Raw genomic sequence first — 19,308 nt, 5'->3', positions numbered from 1 at the left:
CATACACTTATAATCACATTTATTTAGGTTTAAAACACTAATCTTCGACCAACACTTAACCTCTTCAAACTGAGCATGAAATTCTATCATGTTGTGATCGCTGTCACTAAAGGCTCCTTTACCATCAGGTTATTGATTAATCCTGTTTTGTTGCTCATTACCCAATCTAGGATACCCTGCTCCCTGGTTGGCTCTAGAATGTACTGCTCTAAGAAATTGTCCTGCATGCGCTCCATTAACTCATTTTCCAGGCTACCTTTGCCAGTCTGATTTGTCCAATCTACATGTAGATTGAAGTCACCCATGATTATTGAAGTACGTTTCTGACATGCCGCATTTATTTCTTCCTGTATATTCTGTCCTACAGTGTAACTACTGTCCGGGGTCTATTACCTATTCCCACAAGTGACCTCTTGCCTTTCCTATTTCTTATCTCTACCCAAACTAATTCTATATCTTGCTCATTTGAGCTAAGGTCATTGCTCATTACTATACTTATGACGTCCTAATTAACAGAGCTACCCCACCACCTTTTCCTAACTTCCTCTTTTCGAAATGTCAAATACCCTTCAATATTCAGGTCCCAGATTTGGTCCCCCTGCAGCCATGTCCAGGATTTTCTGGTCCTGCCAGCGGTGGGTATTATCATGGGTGCGATGGGCCTGCAGTGATGCCCACCGCTGGCGGGACTGGAAAATCCCACTCCATGTCTCCATAATGGCTATCAGGTCATACATATGTATTTCTATCTGTGCCAACAGTTCATCCATTTTGTTATAAATGCTACATGGATTCAGATACAGAGCCTTTAAACCTATCTTTTTACCATTTTCGCAAACTCTAGCCTTATCTGCTGGTGCACTAAATTTGTATTCTCCCTTCCTTCCTGCCAGACTCTGGTTATCTTGACCCAAATAATTACCCAGCCCTGATACCTCAACGGCACCCTTTGATACTGGGGAGGCCTTACTTGCTTTTCTTCAAAATTGTGCTGTGGAATCTTTTACATCCACCTATAAAGGCAGGTGGGGGCCTCAATTTAATGTCTCATCCACCTCCAACAGATCAGCACTCCCTCAGTACTGCACTGGAATGTCAGCCTGGATTTGGTGCTCCAATCTCTAGGGTAGGACTTGAAACTACAATCTCCTGATTTAGAGACAAGAGTGCTACCCCCAGGGCCATGGCTGAAACAGTAAGGGAACAATTTACTTATGTAAAATAATTAGCGTTGGGCTCCATTTACCATTCTGCAGTTAAATCTAAGGAATAAAGACTGCAAAAGAAACTCATGTTCTTAAATGTTACCTGGAACATGTTTAGATTTAGATTCTCTTCATCACTCTAAACTGGAGAGTCAGTGCCATTGTTGGTGACATTGCTCCTTTCAATGTCACACTCTCCCTTAAGCACTGCTATTATTCTATAGAGCGAGACTATAAGACGGCAGAAGAGAGATTGAGACTGGGGGAAGGGCACAGGACACCAAGCTCTATAGTCTTAGTACAGCAAGCTCTTTGGGGAAAATTCCAGATTTCCGCTACCCTTTGTGTGAGGAAGTGCTTTCTGACATCACCCCTGAACAACCTGGTTCTAATTTTAAGTTTATACTGCCTTGTTCTGGAATCCCCCCATGAAATGGCTTTTATTTATCCCGTCAAGCCCTTGAAATGCCTTGATCAGATCACCTCTCAATCTTCTATACTCAAAGGAGTACAAGCCAAGTTTATGTCCCTGTATTCATTGTCTAACCCATGAATCTGCAGCATCTCCTCCAAAGCCAATATATTCTTCCTGAGATGTGATGCTCAGAACTGAACACGTTCACCTCGGATGCAGTCTAACCAAGAGACAACAAGAGGAAATAGTTTCTCTCCGTTTTGTTACCGTCAACTTAGGTCATCTTAAATGCTTAAAAATGTAATCCATTTACCGAATACCATCCAGGTGCTTTGACATGAGAAGGTTCTGTATAATAGCAAGTGTTATTTTTCATTACAACAGGATGTATCAGGGGTTGTGAAATTTTACACTTTGAATGAATTGTAACAGTCCTTGGAGATAAATCTTGGCAGAATCTCCACCTTTCATGAAAGCTTCTCGACACATTTTAGTAGATACAGAACAGCGTGCCTTCTGTATCTTTGGCTGCTAACTTTGGTAATGTCGCATGTTCCCTCGGTTAGGAGGGTCCTTTTTACCTTGTAGATTTACATGTGTTGGCAGTACATTAAAGAATGTGACAGTTGCTTAGGAAAGACATGTCAAGCTATAATAGCATCAAGTCAAATTCCAGATGCTTCCAGCTAGCTCCTGTGTCCGAACGGCTGCTGTTCACTGACATTCGCACCTCCTAATGTTATTGATATACGCGGATCAAGATAAAAGAATTAGCACTTATCTAGCGTCCTTCACGATTTTCCAAAGTGCTTCACAGTTGACGAAATGCCTTTTGAAATGTGGTCAGTTGTAGGGAAGCATGACAGCCAAAATTACACACAGCAAAGTAAAGATGGTGACAAACACACATAGGTCAGGTTGGGGTCAGGTTTTACATTTTTTGTGGGGGGGTGGGTGGGGTTGACTTCGCCCTAACCTCCTCCTACCCATTATTGTGGGGGGGGGGGGGGCGGGGGGGGGGGATTTATATCGAGGTCCCAAGTCACATTTTCAGCTGCCAAAGACTGCATTGTTTAAGCCTGAAACCAAGAGCCAAAGAAACTGCTCTTATTAATGGTTCCGCGATTCATGTGTGAGCCAGGCCAACCTATACTTTGTCCCTCTGAACTATTCACAAGGATGACAATTAGAAAATCAAGATTTTTTTTTCTATATTTTATTGATTTACTATGAGACCCAATATAAAGAGATAATCATCAAGTAGAAGCCATGAACCTAGCAGCAAATTTGCAACCCAGCCCATCTGGACTCAATTTCTTGCAAACACTTGGTCCATTCCTCTGGTCCTCCCTCCAATTTTGAGGGGTGATCTTGCCAATAGGAGACATGTTCCACGTGAGCTCAGTCTGCGTCACAACCTAATTCCAGACTGTAACACAGAATGCTAATCCTCCCAAAAGGATAGCATTTCTATACTTGTCAGGAAAGTCACGACCAGTTTTGTGGTGAGCTCGTCTTGTTACAATTTGACGAATGTTCCGTCTGGTCAGGGAAAGTAGGCTCTTGGTCAAAGGCACCATCTCCACCGCCCGCCTGTTTGTCAAACCAGGAGCTAATGTGGGCCAATCAACACAGTGGGTGATGGGTGAATGGGACTTGGTGCAAGTTAGGCCACAGTCTGCAGAGTTTTGCATCAGCTTGAAGTTTAGACATTGATCAACTAATGTATATTTCAAACAGAAAATGTACAGGCAAAATAATTCATGCTGGTGCTAAGATGTCCATTGTCACTTTGCAACAAGCCAATCATGTTTTTTATTGTGTGTTTTTGTAACAGGAACTTTTCACAGCAGAATGCAAGTTCAAGGAATCTGTTTTTGAGAACTATTATGTCATCTACTCCTCAACTCTATACCGGCAGCAGGAGTCAGGCAGAGCCTGGTTCCTGGGACTCAGCAAGGATGGCCAGGTCATGAAGGGGAACCGGGTAAAGAAAACTAAGCCATCCTCCCATTTTCTACCAAAACCAATCGAAGGTAGGTTTCTTCTTATACTTGTAACGGTGAAGCATGTGAGGTTTTAGTGGGAAGCTGGTTGGGTGGATGAGACTGATTGGTTGTGATGGTCATTCAGCTTTTAGATGGGCTTCAGAACCATTTACTGTGAACCCCAGACTCTATGCATCGCACTAGGAGTGGGAAAACCTCCTTTCAGAGCCCCAAAGCTTGATTGCATGACATCCATCATTTACTGACAATGTGGAGAGCACAGCTAGATTTTATAGAGAGAAACTTCTTTAATACTTCTGGCAGACCAAAACTTTGTTGATTTTTTTTTTAACCCATTGAACCAGATTCACCTTCTAAAATCTCAGTAAAATAAGTATCTCATTTAGAGTAATCCTATAAATTCAGACTAACAGCACAAATGGGGGGGTTGTGTCCATGCAGGGATTGGAGAAGCTGAGGTCACTCTCCTCAGAGCAGAGAAAGTTGAGGGGTGACAGAATAGAGATGTTCAGAATAATGAGGGGGCTTGATGAAACATGGAGAGAAACACTGGCAGGTGGGTCAGTGAAATAATTGGCAAAAGAGCAAGAGGTTGAAAATGAGAAGAAATACTTTTGCCAGTGGGTCATTAAGCTCTACCTGAAAGGGTGGCGGAATCAGATTCCACAGGAAGTTTCAAAAGATAACTAGGCATGTACATGACGAAAACTAATTTGCAGGGATAGGGGGAAAAACCTGGAGCATGGGATTAAATCGGATAGCTCTTTCAAAGACCCAGCACCGGCTCGATGGGCCGAATAGCCTCCTTCTGTACTGGAAGACTCTATCATTCTGTAACTCTGGTTGGGTGTATCCCTTGAGTGTTTCATCACATGACCTCCAGCCACCAACTGCCCCGTCCCCTCACTCCCACCATTGGTTGCCTGACATGTCCATCCTGGCAGTGCCCAGCCACCCCTCACCCAATTGAAAAGCGTAAATACTCCTCAGTACCTGATTGGATGGTTTTTTTCAGTGTCAGTCACACTGCCTTCTTTTCCCACCTCCAATATTTTTATAACCAATACCATGAAATTGTTCAAAGAAACTGAAAAAGCACACTTTTTGATGCATCGTATGGTGTTTCCCCTGGGCCATTGCTCACTGGAGTGTCTTGAAAGTTAGTCTCCAATTCCTGGAACCTCCAGGACTGTCCTGGAGGGTTGGCAACATTGTCACAGAGCCTTGATTTTCCAACCATTAAGCGGAAGAAGTGTTGAGTCACAGTTGTTGAGTTGGTGGGGGGTGGTGCACAGCGCGTTTCCCAGTGTGTGCACCTGCTAGACAATGCTTGTAGCTAGCATTGTGAACAGGTAAACAGGCACCGATTGTTTTAGGAGTCAAGGGCTACCATCTAAGAAGAGGGCGAGGTTCCTACCAGAAAGAGGCGATGGCGTTGCGGTATTGTCACTGGACTAGTCATCCAGGGACCTCGGTTTCGAATCCCTCCACAGCCGATGGAATTCAATAAAAACCTGGAATTAAAAGTTTAAACATTATCGATTGTTGTAAAAAACCAACTGGTTCACCGATGCCCTTTAGGCAAGGAAATCTGCCATTCCTTACCTGTGGTTGACTCTTAAATGCCCTCTGTAGCAAACTGCTACAAAGACAGACCACCCGGCATTGACCTAGGCACCGGAAACGACAACGGCAAACTCAGCCCTGTCAAACCTGTAAAATCCTCCTTACTAACATCTGGAGGCTAGTGCCAAAATTGGGAGAGCTGCCTCACAGACTAGTCAAGCAACAGCCTGACATAGTCTTCCCCATAGAATCATATCTTACAGATAATATCCCAGACTCCATCATCACCATAGCTGGGAATGCCCTGTCCCACCGGCAGGACAGGCTCAGCAGAGGTGGCCAAACAGTGGTATACAGTCTGGAGGGAGTTGTCCTGGGAGTCCTCAACATTGACTCTGGACCCCATGAAGTCTCATGGCATCAAGTCAAATATGGGCATGGAAACCTCCTGCTGATTACCACGTACCGTCCTCCCTCAGCTGATGAATCAGCGCTCCTCCATGTTGAACATCTCTTGGAGGAAGCACTGAGGGTGATAAGGGTGCAGAATGTACTCTGGGTGGGGGACTTCAGTGTCCATCACCAAGAGTGGCTCGGTGGCACCTCTAGCCCTAAAGGCTAGACTGGGTCTGCAGCACGTGGTGAGGGAACCAACAAGAGGGAAAAACATATTTGACCTCATCCTTGCCAACCTGCCTGCCACAGATGCATCTGTCCATGATGATATTGGCAGGTGTGACCACCACACAGTCGTTGTGGAGATGAAGTCCAACATTCGCATTGAGGATACTCTCCACTGTGTTATGTGGCACTACCACCGGGCTAAATGGGATAGATTTCGAACAGATCTAGCAATTCAAGACTCCTGGGTGACATGAGGCGCTGTGGGCCATCAGCAGGAGCAGAATTGTACATGAACACAATCTGCAACCTCATGGCCCGGCATATCCCCCACTCTCCCACACTCTAGGGGGAGGCGTAGAGGTATTGTCACTGGACTGGTAATCCAGAGACCCAGGGTAATGCTCTGGGGACCCAGGTTCGAATCTCACCGGCAGATGGTGGAATTTGAATTCAATAAATATCTGGAATTAAAAGTCTAATGATGACCATTGTTGATTGTCATTTAAAAACCCATCTGGTTCACTAACGCCCTTTATGGAAGGAAACCTGTCGTCCTTACCTGGTCTGGCCTACATGTGACTCCAGACCCACAGCAATGTGGTTGACTCTTAAAAATGCCCTCTGAACAATTAGGGTAATTAGGGATGGGCAATAAATGCTGGCCTAGCCAGTGAGGCCAAACCCCACAATGAATTAAAAAAAAATCCAGCCAAGGGATTAACCCTGGTTCAATGAAGAGTGCAGGAGGGCATGCCAAGAGCAGCACCAGGCATACCTAAAAATGAGGTGTCAACCTGCTGAAACGATAACACAGGACTACTTGCAGTGCCAAACAGCATAAGCAGCAAGCAATAGACCAACAATCAATGGGCCAGAACTAAGCTCTGCATCCAGTCATGAATGGTGGTGGACAATTAAACAACTCACCGGAGGAGTAGGCTCCACAAATATCCCCATCCCCAATGACAGGGAACCCAGCACATCAGTGCAAAAGTAAGTGCATTTGCTACAATCTTCAGCCAGAAATGCCGAGTGGATGATGCATCTTGGCCTCCTCCAGAGGTCCCCAGCATCACAGAGGCCAGTCCAGTTCACTCCACGTTGATATCAAGAAATGGCTGAAGGCACTGGATATTGCAATATTCTGGCAATAGACTTGTGCTCCTGAACTTGCCACGCCCCCGAGCCAAGCTGTTCCAGTACAGTTACAACACTGGCATCTACCTGGCTACGTATGTCCTGCGCACAAAAAGCAGGACAAATCCAACCTGGCCAATTACCGCCCCATTAGTCTACTCTCAATCATCAACAGTGCTATCAAGCAGCACTTGCTTATCAATAACCTGCTCACAGTTCCGCCAGGGCCACTCAGCTCCAAATCTCATTCCAGCCTTGGTTCAAACATGGACAAAAGAGCTGAACTCCCAAGGTGAGTTGAGAATGACTGCCCTTGACATCAAGGCAGCATTTGACCGAGTGTGGCATCAAGGAGCCCTAGCAAAACTGGAGTCAGTGGGAATCAGGGGGAAAACTCTCCATTGGTTGAAGTCATACCCGGTGCAAAGGAAGATGGTTGTGGTTGTTGGAGATCAGTTATCTCAGATCCAGGACATCACTGCAGGAGTCCCTCAGGGTAGTGTCCTCGGCCCACCCATCTTCAGCTGCTTCATCAATGACCTTCCTTCCATCATAAGGTCAGAAGTGGGGTGTTCACTGATGATCAACAATGTTCAGCACCATTCGTGACTCCTCAGATACAGAAACAGTCCATGTCCAAATGCAGCAAGACCTGAACAATATCCAGGCTTGGGCTGAGAAGCGGCAAGTAACATTCACGCCACACAAGTGCTAGACAATGACCATCTCCAACAAGAGAGAATCCAACCATCGCCCCTTGATGTTCAATGGCATTACCATCACTGAATCCCACACTATCAACATCCTGGGGGTTACCATTAGCCAGAAACTGAACTGGACTAGCCATATAAATACTGTGGCTACAAGAGCAGGTCAGAGACTAGGAATCCTGCGACGAGTAACTCACCTCCTGACTCCCCAAAGCCTGTCCACCACCGACAAGGCACAAGTCAGGAGTGTGATGGAATACTCCCCACTTGCCTGGATGAATGCAGCTCCCACAATACTCAAGAAGCTTGACACTGGCCAGGACAAAGCAGCCCGCTTGACTGGCACCCCATCCACAAACATTCACTCCCTCCACCACTGACACACAGTAGCAGCAGTGTGTACCATCTACAAGATGCACTGCAGGAATTCACCAAGGCTCCTTAGAGAGCACCTTCCAAACCCACAACCACTACCATCTAGAAGGACAAGGGGAGCAGATAGATGGGAACACCATCACCTGGAAGTTCCCCTCCATGTCACTCACCATCCTGACTTGGAAATATATCGCCGTTCCTTCACTGCCGCTGGGTCAAAATCCTAGAATTCTCTTCCTAACAGCACTGTGTGTGTACCTACACCACATGCACTACAGTGATTCAAGAAGTCAGCTCACCACCACCTTCTCAAGGGCAACTAGGGATAGGCAATAAATGCTGGCCCAGCCAGCGAAGCCCACATCCCATGTATGAATGAGAAAATAGCTAAAAGCCATGTGTGTTTGGTATGGAATGGCAAAGTGATTGACTGAGGCACAGCTTAATGTCAGGAATTTTCTGCATTTGGTAGAAGAAGGTAAACCCCAACATTACTTGATGAGGTCCAGTCAGATCTGGCAATGATTGGCCAAATCGCTTATTCATCAGATATATTCACATCTCTTCCTCCTTGGATTTGTGGGACCAGAGATGGGAGCCGGACAAGAGTGAACGGTGAGGATAGAGAAAGTAAAGGTTAGCTGGGGACATGGGCATCAAAGCTGAGGGTGAAGGGAGCATTTGAGCAGATCAATAACTGCAGAACATCCTGGCTCATGGGAGGCTAAAGCCTTGGAAGTGCACTTGTAACTTGGGGAGAAGGTGCCGAGAGAAATGAATGGCTAGGAGATGTATCATAGAAACGAGTAGTAATGCCCGAAGAAAAGCGTCAGCACAGGATGAAAAGGATGTGTATGTTTTACAATTTTTATGGCATTGCATTTTTTTAAATAGAAATGGTGAATGTAATTTTAAAAGGGGAAAAATCAATTGACTAATAAAACACAGGAATGATTTTAAAAGCAAAATACTGCGGATGCTGGAAATCTGAGACAAGAACAAAAATAGCTGGAAAAACTCAGCAGGTCTGACAGCATCTGCAGAGAGGAGCACAGTTAATGTTTCGAGTCTGAATGACTCTTCATCAGAACTAAGGAGAAATAGAAATAAGGTGAAATATAAGTTGGTTGGGGGGGGTGGGGGGGGTGCGGAGGTGGGACAGGTAGAGCTGGATAGAGGGCCTGTGATAGGTGGAGGCAAAGAAGAGATTGCCAAAGATGTCATAGACAAAAGGACAAAGGGGTGTGTGGGATCTAATATCACCACCGTCAACACCCCTTTGTCCTTTTGTCTATGACATCTTTGCCAATCTCTTCTTTGCTTTCTATTCATTTCTATTTTTCCTTAGTTCCGATGAAGAGTCATATGGACTCGAAACGTTAACTGTATTCCTCTCCACAGATGCTGTCATACCTGCTGAGTTTTTCCAGCTATTTTTGTTTTTGTTACAGGAATGATTTTCTTTGATTGTGTGTTATGATTGTATTTATCTGTGTGTGTGAGAGGGGGTTTGTGTGATCGATTATGTCTATGTGTGGGATTGTGTCTATATGTATGTGCGTATGTAGGTGTGTATCTGTGTGTGGGATTGTGTCAATGTGTGTGTGGGATTGTGTATCTGTGTGTGTGGGATTGTGTATGTGTGTATCTGTGTGGGATTGTGTGAGTGTGCGTGTGATTGTGTGTCTGTATGTTTGTGTGTGGAATTGTGTGTGTCTGCGTGTCTGTGTGATTGTGGTGTGTGTCTGTGTGGGATTGTGTCCGTGTATGTGTGTGTGTGTGTGTGTGTGTGTGTGTGTGTCTGTCTGTCTGTCTGTCTGTCTGTGTGATTTGTGTTTTTATATATTTGGGTAGTATTTAATGGAGGTGATGGGGATCTCGGCCGTCAGCTGGAGAGCCATCCAGAGCCCCGCGTTGCCTCTTTTTGGGAAGGTCCTTCAAATTAAGTGCCAGTCGGGCACCTATCTGGGCAGCGGTGGGCCTTCTCCAGGATCAAGGACTCACGGGGGCAAAAGTCTCGTCCACCAAGAGCTGCCGGCCAATGAGAGGCCACGCCACTGGGGAGGCTGTGGTTGCTGCTGGCACTACACCCACCCAAGACCCAGGATCACCATGGATGCAGGCACAAGTGAGTGATGGTGGGAGGGGTGTAGGCAGCAAGGGCAGGGGAGTGGCTCTCAGCAGGGCCCTTCCTTCCTGATGCTGGATCCCTCAATCAGTCACTGAGTGCTTTGGAACGAGGGACCCGCTGGGAGCCACAAGCAACCCCGATAGGTTTTGCATTTCCGGCTTCCTGCATGTTGAGTCCCTTGCCCGCCACTGTGTTAATACTAGTGGTGGCGGGAAGAGGCCGTTAAGTGGGCTTTCCCACCAGGGACTTAATCGGGGTGGAGACGGGAAGGTGGTGGGGCCCTCAACAGCGACCCTCCTGTCCAATTAAATGTCCCCCCACCATCAAACTCGCATGGTGGAAAGCACAAGATGCCACACAATGTGTGAGTGTGAGTGCGTATGTGTGTGTCTGTGTGAGTGTATGAGTATGTTTGTGTGCGGGATTGGGTCTATGTGTGAGTGTATGAGTATGTTTGTGTGAGATTGTGTGAGTGCGTCTGTGTGAGTGTGTGAGTATGTTTGTGTGTGTCTGTGTGGGGTTTTGTCTATGTGTGAGTGTGTGAGTATGTTTGTGTGTGTCTGTGTGGGATTGTGTCTATGTGTGAGTGTGTGAGTATGTGTGTCTGTGTGGGATTGTGTCTATGTGTGAGTGTGCGTATGTTTGTGTGTGTCTGTGTGGGATTGTGTCTATGTGTGTGTGAGTATGTTTGTGTGTGTCTGTGTGGGATTGTGTCTATGTGTGAGTGTGTGAGTATGTTTGTGTGTCTGTGTGGGATTGTGTCTATGTGTGAGTGTGTGTGTGTGTCTGTGTGGGATTGTGTCTGTGTGTGAGTATGTTTGTGTGTCTGTGTGGGATTGTGTCTATGTGTGAGTGTGTGAGTATGTGTGTGTGTCTGTGTGGGATTGTGTCTATGTGTGTGTGAGTATGTTTGTGTGTCTGTATGGGATTGTGTCTATGTGTGAGTGAGAGTATATTTGTGTGTGTCTGTGTGGGATTGTGTCTATGTGTGAGTGTATGAGTATGTTTGTGTGTCTGTGTGGGATTGTGTCTATGTATGAGTGTGTGAGTATATTTGTGTGTGTCTGTGTGGGATTGTGTCTATGTATGAGTGTGTGCGTATGTTTGTGTGTGTCTGTGTGGGATTGTGTCTATGTGTGAGTGTGTGAGTATGTGTGTGTGTCTGTGTGGGATTGTGTCTATGTGTGAGTGTGTGAGTATGTGTGTGTGTCTGTGTGGGATTGTGTCTATGTGTGAGTGTGTGAGTATGTGTGTGTGTCTGTGTGGGATTGTGTCTATGTGTGAGTGTGTGAGTATGTTTGTGTGTCTGTGTGGGATTGTGTCTATGTGTGAGTGTGTGAGTATGTTTGTGTGTCTGTGTGGGATTGTGTCTATGTGTGAGTGTGTGAGTATGTTTGTGTGTGTCTGTGTGGGATTGTGTCTATGTGTGAGTGTGTGAGTATGTTTGTGTGGAAGATGGTGTGTGTTTTATTGAGTCAATTGGGCTACATGGACTTGTCTTTTTCTGTATTTGGAGAATCTGGAAAAGGAGCTCTGAAACTTGTAAGTCATTGATACTCCAGAGGGAAATTACCTCTCAATTGTAGTTTTTTATTTTCTTTGGTTTTTCTTTCTCAGCTTCCCACCAAGGTGCAACTTCCCTTAACCACAAGCTCTTTGCTGCTGTTTCCCAACTCCTCTCAGCCTTTGCAAACTCACCTTCTCTATCTTCTGTCCCTTTGAACCCCTCCCCCTTCCCAACTCCTAACTACATAACCAACCCCCGACTTCCTGATCTCCGTGCCAACTTTCCCCCTTCCCCAGGCACCCCTTACCTTCAACATCACCATTATCACCCACCATTCTCTAACAAGAAAGGAATTCAACCTCAACTCTTCTGTCCTTTTCAATTCTCGTCCAATCTCCAGCCTTCATTTCATCTCCAATCTCCCTGACCGTGTCGGCATTTCTCAGTAATGTGCGCATTATTCTCTAACTTCCCATTTGACTTCCCCTAGTTCAGCTCAACCACGCTGAACAAGCTTCCTATTCTGAGCTGTCCACTACATCCACTGCCTCTGTAACATTGTCTACCTCTGCCTTTTTCCTGCTCCTCTTCACCAGTAAAACATCCGTCCATGTCTTCCTCACCTCTACACTCAACTACTCCAATGATCTCCCTGCTGGGCTTCCTGACCTCCAACCCCCAAACACTCCAGTTTCTATAAGTCTTTGCAACATGTGTCCTATCCCACATTAAGTCTGGCTCACCAATCACCCCAACCCTCACTGAACTGAATTGGCTCCCTATCCCCCAATGCTTTCAATTTAGAATTCTTGTCCACATATTTAACCTCTTCTTGGGCTCAGCATAACCTATTTCTACAATCAATTCCAGGTTTATCATCCCCTCAACCCTACTCCATCCCCAAACCCTTCATTCCTCTCATTCTGGTTTTTTTGTGTCTCTCTCGATCTCTCCCCATCATTTCCTCATTGGCAGGAGAGCCTCCAACCTGCTGATAACTATTCTCTCTTGAACTCCTTTGCCTCACCATCTCCATAACCTCCTTCAAAAAACATCTTAAAACCCAACTCTTTGCCTAAACCTGCAGTCACCCCTCCTCAGGGGTAAGTCTTTCAAACCCACAGCGTGAATAGCAATGCAACGTACTGTGAGGTGTTGTGACTTGGTGGGTCGCCTAAAGGTTATTTGATTTGGATCCTCCCGATGCTTCCCATCCTCTCCTGACCATCCTCTTCCCTCCTCCCATTCCTATTCTTCCTGCCCATCCCCACCCTCCATCCCTCCCTACCTCTTCCCCCTCCCCACCATCTGCTTCTCCCCCCCCTTCCCCATCCGCCCCACCCACTCCCCTCCCCATCTCTCCCTCGTTCCCCATCCTCTTCCCCAGCATCCCCTCTCCTCCTCCCCATCCTCTCCCCTCCCCATCCTCTTCCTCTCCTCTTCCTCCTCCCCATCCTCTCCCTTCCCCATCCTCTCCCTCTCCTCTTCCTCCTCCCCATCCTTTCCCTCCTCCCAATCCCCCACTCCTCTCCCTCCTCTGCATCCTCTTCCCCCTCCCTCCCCCTTCATTCCCTCCTCCCCATCCTCTTCCCCCCATCCTCTTCCCCCTCCCTCCTCTCCCTCTTCCCTATCTCCTTCCCAATCCCTATCCCCTTCCCCCTCCCTATCCTCTTTCCCTCCTCTCTTTTAAATAACATTTCTGATCATTTATAGAAACTCATAAATTCTTCATGAGCGGTATCTCCCACAATACATTTCAGAACTGTACCCAACACTGTCCCAAAATGCTGGGCTACTCTCAATGTGAAAGCGGTACACTGACAAGTATTGTCAATGTGATTGATGTGAAATGCCCACTTTGCTCACCCTTGCATCCCTCTGATTCGTTGGGTCAGTTACCATCTGCTTGTGAGGTTTTCCTTTGCTGACTGAAATTACAAATACCATTGAAAAGAAATAAACCAACAGAGGAACTTGGCGACTCTCCCTCTCATTTCACGATATCACAACACACGGCATCCAGGTCCCCGGTGAATTTGTTGTCTGTGTGGCACAAGTGAATCGGTACAGTCCGTGTTGGGCGAGGAAACGTACACACCTGTGGTGATTTTTGTCTCGGGTGATCGTATTTCCACGGTTACTTTTAAAAGCTTTTTAAAAAAATTAAAATCATGTAATATGCAGCTATTGAAATTCATCCTCACTAATGGCTTGAAGTGAACCTGGTAATTCATTTCTCTAGGAGTGTCCCAGCATTGGCTTATCTTGATCCATCTCAGTGCTGCAAGCTGTGGTAGCTTAAAATGAGGCTGGACATTGAACATGACAAGTGATTCCCTATTCCAGCACTCCTGTGGGGAGCTCTGCTCACTGGGAATCCCTTGGGAATATGGCAGCCTGTGAGTTTCTGTCCATTAAAATTACTAGACATAACCTCGCAAGCTAAGATTCTCAAGGATCTTGACAGGGTACACACTGAGAGATTCTTTCCACTGGGTCAGGGAATCTAGAACATGGTGGTGGTGGTGGGGGGGCACAGTCTCAGGATAAGGGGCTGATCATTTATGACTGAGATGAAGAGAAATTACTTCAATCAAAGGGTTGTGAATCTTTGGAATTCTCTACCCCAAAGGATTGCGCGTGCTTCATCGTTGAATGCGCTTAAGGCTGGGAGAGACAGATTTTTGGTCTCTCAGGGAATCAAGGGGTGTGGGGGAGTGAGCAGGAAAGTGGATCTGAAGCCCAAGAGCGGCCATGATGGTATTAATGGCAGAACAGGCTCGGCAGGCCGTGTGGTCTGCTCCTGCTCCTATTCCTTATGTTCTTCCATTCTAAGAACAAGCAACTTTCCAAAGTGCACCTCCTACTCCGTTATCCAGAGTGGTGAGAATGTGGAACTCACTACCACATGGAGTTATTGAGGCAAACAGCATTTAAGGGGAAGCTCGATAAACACATGAGGGAGAAAAGAATAGAAGGATATGCCACTAAGGTGGGAAGAGGTTCTTGTGGAGCATCAGCACCTGTTGGGCTGAATGGCCTGGTTTCTGTACTGTAAATTCTGAGCATTACTGCCAGCACGAGATCATAATTCCTTGAGTGTGAAGGCCATTTAAGCCTACCAGCCCATTCCGCCATTCAGTCAGATCATGGCTGATCTGTATTATATCTCCACCTACCCACCTTGGTTTTGTAAACCCTTAACACCCTTACCCAACAAAAATCTATCCATCCCAGTTTTGAAATTTTTAATTGAACACCAGCCTCAAAAGTATTTTGATGAATATTGGAGGATTGTGCGGGCAGCTCTTTGCTGTCACTGATTCCCAATTTTAGCTTCTAGTGTTGAAGATTGGTTTTGGGCTCGGTTCTGAGTTGTTGCTTTACTCTGGTCACTGTTAGTCGGGCAGTGTTCTCTTTGTATCCTGTTGCGTGCATCCTTGCTTTTTCTGTCTTTGCTTCAAGAGACAGGATCCCATTTTCATACCTTGCAGACCTAAAGAGGCTGAGATAGCATTCCAGAGGATTGCGGGCATCTTCCCTCCCCCGGTCCATGGCTGCATGTGTTAGCTGAACCTTCCTTGACATTAACTGGCAATATCCACACAGGGGATGTGCAAAAGGCTTTCTTACCCTTTCAATAATTTAAAATGCTTTGGGAGTTTTTTTGTACCAACTTTGAATGAGATGCTGCTAATTGGGCGGTGGGCAACATTCCAAACGCAGCACATCAAGAACAGGCATCTCAGCAGCTCAATAATTTAAAAGTACTTTATCAAATGATAATGCACACACGCTGCGATGCACCTCTGTGCCCACCATCTGAGTGAATCCCAGTGAAATTGTTTAGTGGGCGCAGGATTTAAGTGACTCAGCAAGTTGTTGTTGCACTAGGTACCTTGCTGGCAAAGCTAAAGTCCAAAATACATCCCTTCTCCCTAATTTGCATCCCTCCTCTCAATCTGCCCCCCCCCCCCCGCCATGACCAAGCAGAAGTGGATAATTTTCACGTGGCAGCAAGTGTCAGCAGTGTACTCAATCACAACAACACCTTGCATTTATATAACGCCTTTAGTGAAAATTCACCAAGCTGCTTCACAGGAGGGTAATCGGGCAAAAGAAAATTGAGGCGAAGAATGGGGACACTTAAGATAGTAGGTCAAAAATTTGGCCCAAGAGAGACTTGGTTTTAAGCAGAGACTTAAAGGAGGAGAGAGGGGCTGGGAGGCTTCAGGATGGAATCCCACAGCTTTTGACTTAGACAGCTGAAGGCATAGCCATCGATGTTAAGACAAAAGAACTGGGGGAATGTGTAAGAGAGCATCTCAGCTGAAACTCAGTCCTCACCCTTTATCCACACACACTTGTATATTTTCCATGAGTTTAGCGATTAGGCACAGGCATGATAGCAAGAGCAGGAAGTCCATCTGACTTTGCTCCTTCCCGAGGATGAAACCTGTCACAACTAGTGATGCCTCAACAGAGATTAGATCAATCAGTGCAGACCAGGAACCAGACGTGGGGCCTTCTGGTTTATGTTTTTCTGTTATGCACTGCTTTTACCAAATGAGTGGCCCATCAATGAAAAGTTTATTAAGCACGCGATGCTTCGACATGTGTGCCTGTGTGGTAATATTTTACAGGCATCATTGTTCACATTCTTCTCTCATCCTCTGACTCTGAAACCCTCATCCACGTCATTGTTACCTCTGGACCTGATTATTCAAACACATTCTTGGCTGGTCTCCCACTTTCCACATTCTGTAACCTCCAGTTCATCTAAAAGCCTGCTGCCCATATTTTAACTCAGGTACCATTCACCAGCGCCCTCTGCACTCTTTGGCTCCCAATCTGGCAATACCTCAATTTTAGAGCTCTCATCCTTCAGCCTACAACCCTCCGAGATCTCTGCTCTCTTCCAATTCTGGCTTCTTGCTCATCTGCGATCTAGAACATAAGCTCTGGAATTCCCTCCCTAAACCTCTCCATCTTTCCAATTCTCTCTCCTCCTCTTTAAAATATACCTCTCCGACCAAACTTTTGGTCACCTGCCTTAATATAATTTCATGTGGCTTGGTGTCAAATTTTGTTTAACAATCACTCTTGTGGAGCACCTTTGGACATTTTTCTTGGTGTTATATATTTATAAACTGTTGTTGCATGTAAGTAAAGCAGCCCATCTCTTTGTCAAAATCTTAAGGTGTCCAACAAGACACTTTGGCACTGACATCATGTTGTGCTGTACTTAACGAGTACTTAATGTTTTTTTTCTGAACGGTTATTAAAACATTGCTAAAGCATTTATCTGTTCATAATAAAAAATGGATATCTCAGTTTAACACTTCATCCAAAAGACGGCACTTCTGACAGTGCAGCATTCCCTCAGTACTGCCATCGGGAGTGTTAGCTTGGATTATGGGCTCAGGTCCCTGGAGTGGAACTTGAACCCATGACCTTTGACCCAGAGGAGAGAGTGCTACTCACTGAGCCACAAGGAAGAGTCAGTATCTTGGGCGCTGGCAGGGTGAACTGCAGTCCAATGCACATCCCTGTATTCCTTGGGGACAGAAGAGAGGAAGGGAAAAAAACATTAGGCAAAGAGATTGAGTTGAATCTCCACACTGCGGCTGCCTTTAGCGCACATCTGTATAGATTTCATATACTAAATTTCAAAGAATCCATTCTTCGAAGTGTAGTTGAAACTTTTTTTTTTAATTGGTATCTCGAACTTCGGGTCAAGTGATTTCAGCTCAATTTGTTTAAGATGTCCTGAATCGGATGTTTGCCAGCCTATCTAGGTCAATGGGAGGATGCTGTCTCTTGCTACTATTGTAATTCCTATTCATGTGTAATTAACATACGCATTCAAATTGCTAATTATGGCTCTTTGTATCCTCTCGGTATCTATATTCAACTCTGTAAGATGGCTTTATGAATGTGCTTGAACCTTCTGTTTTGTGACTCTTTGTTGCTCATTTTCTGTTTTGTACGTGTTCCCTTACTGTGCTGTAAAGGTGTATCATATACAGTGTACTTCTGTGATTCAGCCTGTGTGGTTCACTGCTTGTTTTATATAAAAAAAAGAATTGTGATACTGTAGTAGTGGCTCAGTTCATAGCACCCTCGCCTTTGAATCAGAGGGTTGTGGGTTCATGTCCCACTCCCGGAAACCAAGAACTGTGATTGTACTCGAAAAGAGTTGCAATCTGTGACTGTTGGTAACTCGAACGAGTTTCCTACAGGTAGGAAGTAGACGATAGAGATTTAATCAATGTAGTATATATATTTTTTTTAATTATTTACTGCTTTCTGAGCTTTATAACAGCCCTAGATGTACAGTGTTCATGAGTGCAGTAAACAGGTGTGTTTTTCTGAGAATTTATTTGCTCTGATTCAATAATTCACTAGATTAACCATAACATGTCAAAGTTGTAACTGCTGGGCTGCCATTTTCCTTTCTCTCTCTCTCCCCCCTCTCTCTCTCTCTCTCTCTCTCGCTCTCTGCCCCTCGAACTCTGTTGTAACAATCTTAGGCACTGAGGGGATGCTGCAATTATTCCTTCTTGGGCTTAACTCTGCCCTGTTTTGGAATTTGCGGGAGTTGCTGAAAATTTGTTCCAGACCTTTTGGGGCACAGTGACCAACTAAGAAAAGCTGGTGGCAAAGCCCTGGGGTATCTCCCTTGTGAGCAGAAAGAATGGTAGGGTCAAGAAACCACAAGGAGGAAGATAAAGAAAGAACTTGCATTTCTGTAGCATCGTCCACAGCTTCAGAACATCTCAAAGCACTTAACAGCCAATGAAGCACTTTTTGAAGTGTAGTCACTGTTGTGATGTAGTAAATGCAACAGCCAATTTATGCACAGCAAATTCCCACGTTAGTGTCATTAGGGTTTTAACGATGTTGACTGAAGGAGAAATATTGCTCAGGACACTGGGAAGAACGCTCCTGCTCTTCTTCAAAATAGTGCAGTGGAATCTTTCACATTCACCTGAGAGGGTAGACTCAGACTTAGTTTAGCTTCTCATCTGAAAGACAGCACCTCTGAAACTGCATTGCTCCCTCAGTACTGCCCTTCCTTCTGACAGTGCCATGCTCATTCAGTACTGACCCTCTGACAGTGTAGCATTCACTCAGTACTGACCCTCCAACAGTGCAGGTTTCCCTCAACGCTGATCTTCCGACAACGCAGCACTCCCTTAGTACTGACTGTCAACAGTGCAACACTCTCTTAGTACTCACCAGCACAGTGCAGCACTCCCTCTGTACTGACTCTCCGACAGTGCAGCACTCCCTCAATACTAACCCTCCACAATGCAACGCTCCTTCAGTTCGAACCCTCCGACAGTGCAGTGCTCCCTCAGTACTGACTCAAACATTGCGGTGCTTGTTCAGTACTGACCCTCCAACAGTGCAGCGTTCCCTCAGTACTGACCCTCTGACAACACAGCGCTCCCTTAGTACTGACGCCAACAGTACAGCACTCCCTCAGTACTGACTCTCAGACAGAGCAGCACTCCCTCAGTACTGACCCTCTGACAGTGCCACACTCCCTCCATGCTGAGCTCTGACAGTGCAGTGTTTCCTCAGTGCTCCTCCTCTAAGAGTGCAGCGCTCCCTCAGTACTGA

General features: G+C 45.8%; 1 protein-coding gene across 3 annotated transcripts in view; it reads left to right on the top strand.

The window, feature by feature from the left end:
* fgf12a (fibroblast growth factor 12a) overlaps positions 1–19,308 on the top strand; it is a 230,875-nt gene that overhangs the window by 198,345 nt on the left and 13,222 nt on the right. For all 3 annotated transcript variants that reach the window (XM_078564377.1, XM_078564375.1, XM_078564376.1), the window contains exon 4: positions 3,458–3,656. In XM_078564377.1, the coding sequence (XP_078420503.1) occupies positions 3,458–3,656 (199 nt within the window). The remainder of the gene's footprint in view (positions 1–3,457; positions 3,657–19,308) is intronic.

Source organism: Cetorhinus maximus, chromosome 19, assembly GCF_964194155.1.
Source record: "Cetorhinus maximus chromosome 19, sCetMax3.hap1.1, whole genome shotgun sequence".
NCBI lineage: Eukaryota > Metazoa > Chordata > Chondrichthyes > Lamniformes > Cetorhinidae > Cetorhinus > Cetorhinus maximus.
The sequence above is the reverse complement of the archived record's forward strand: the minus strand, read 5'-3'. Positions and strand labels throughout refer to the sequence as shown.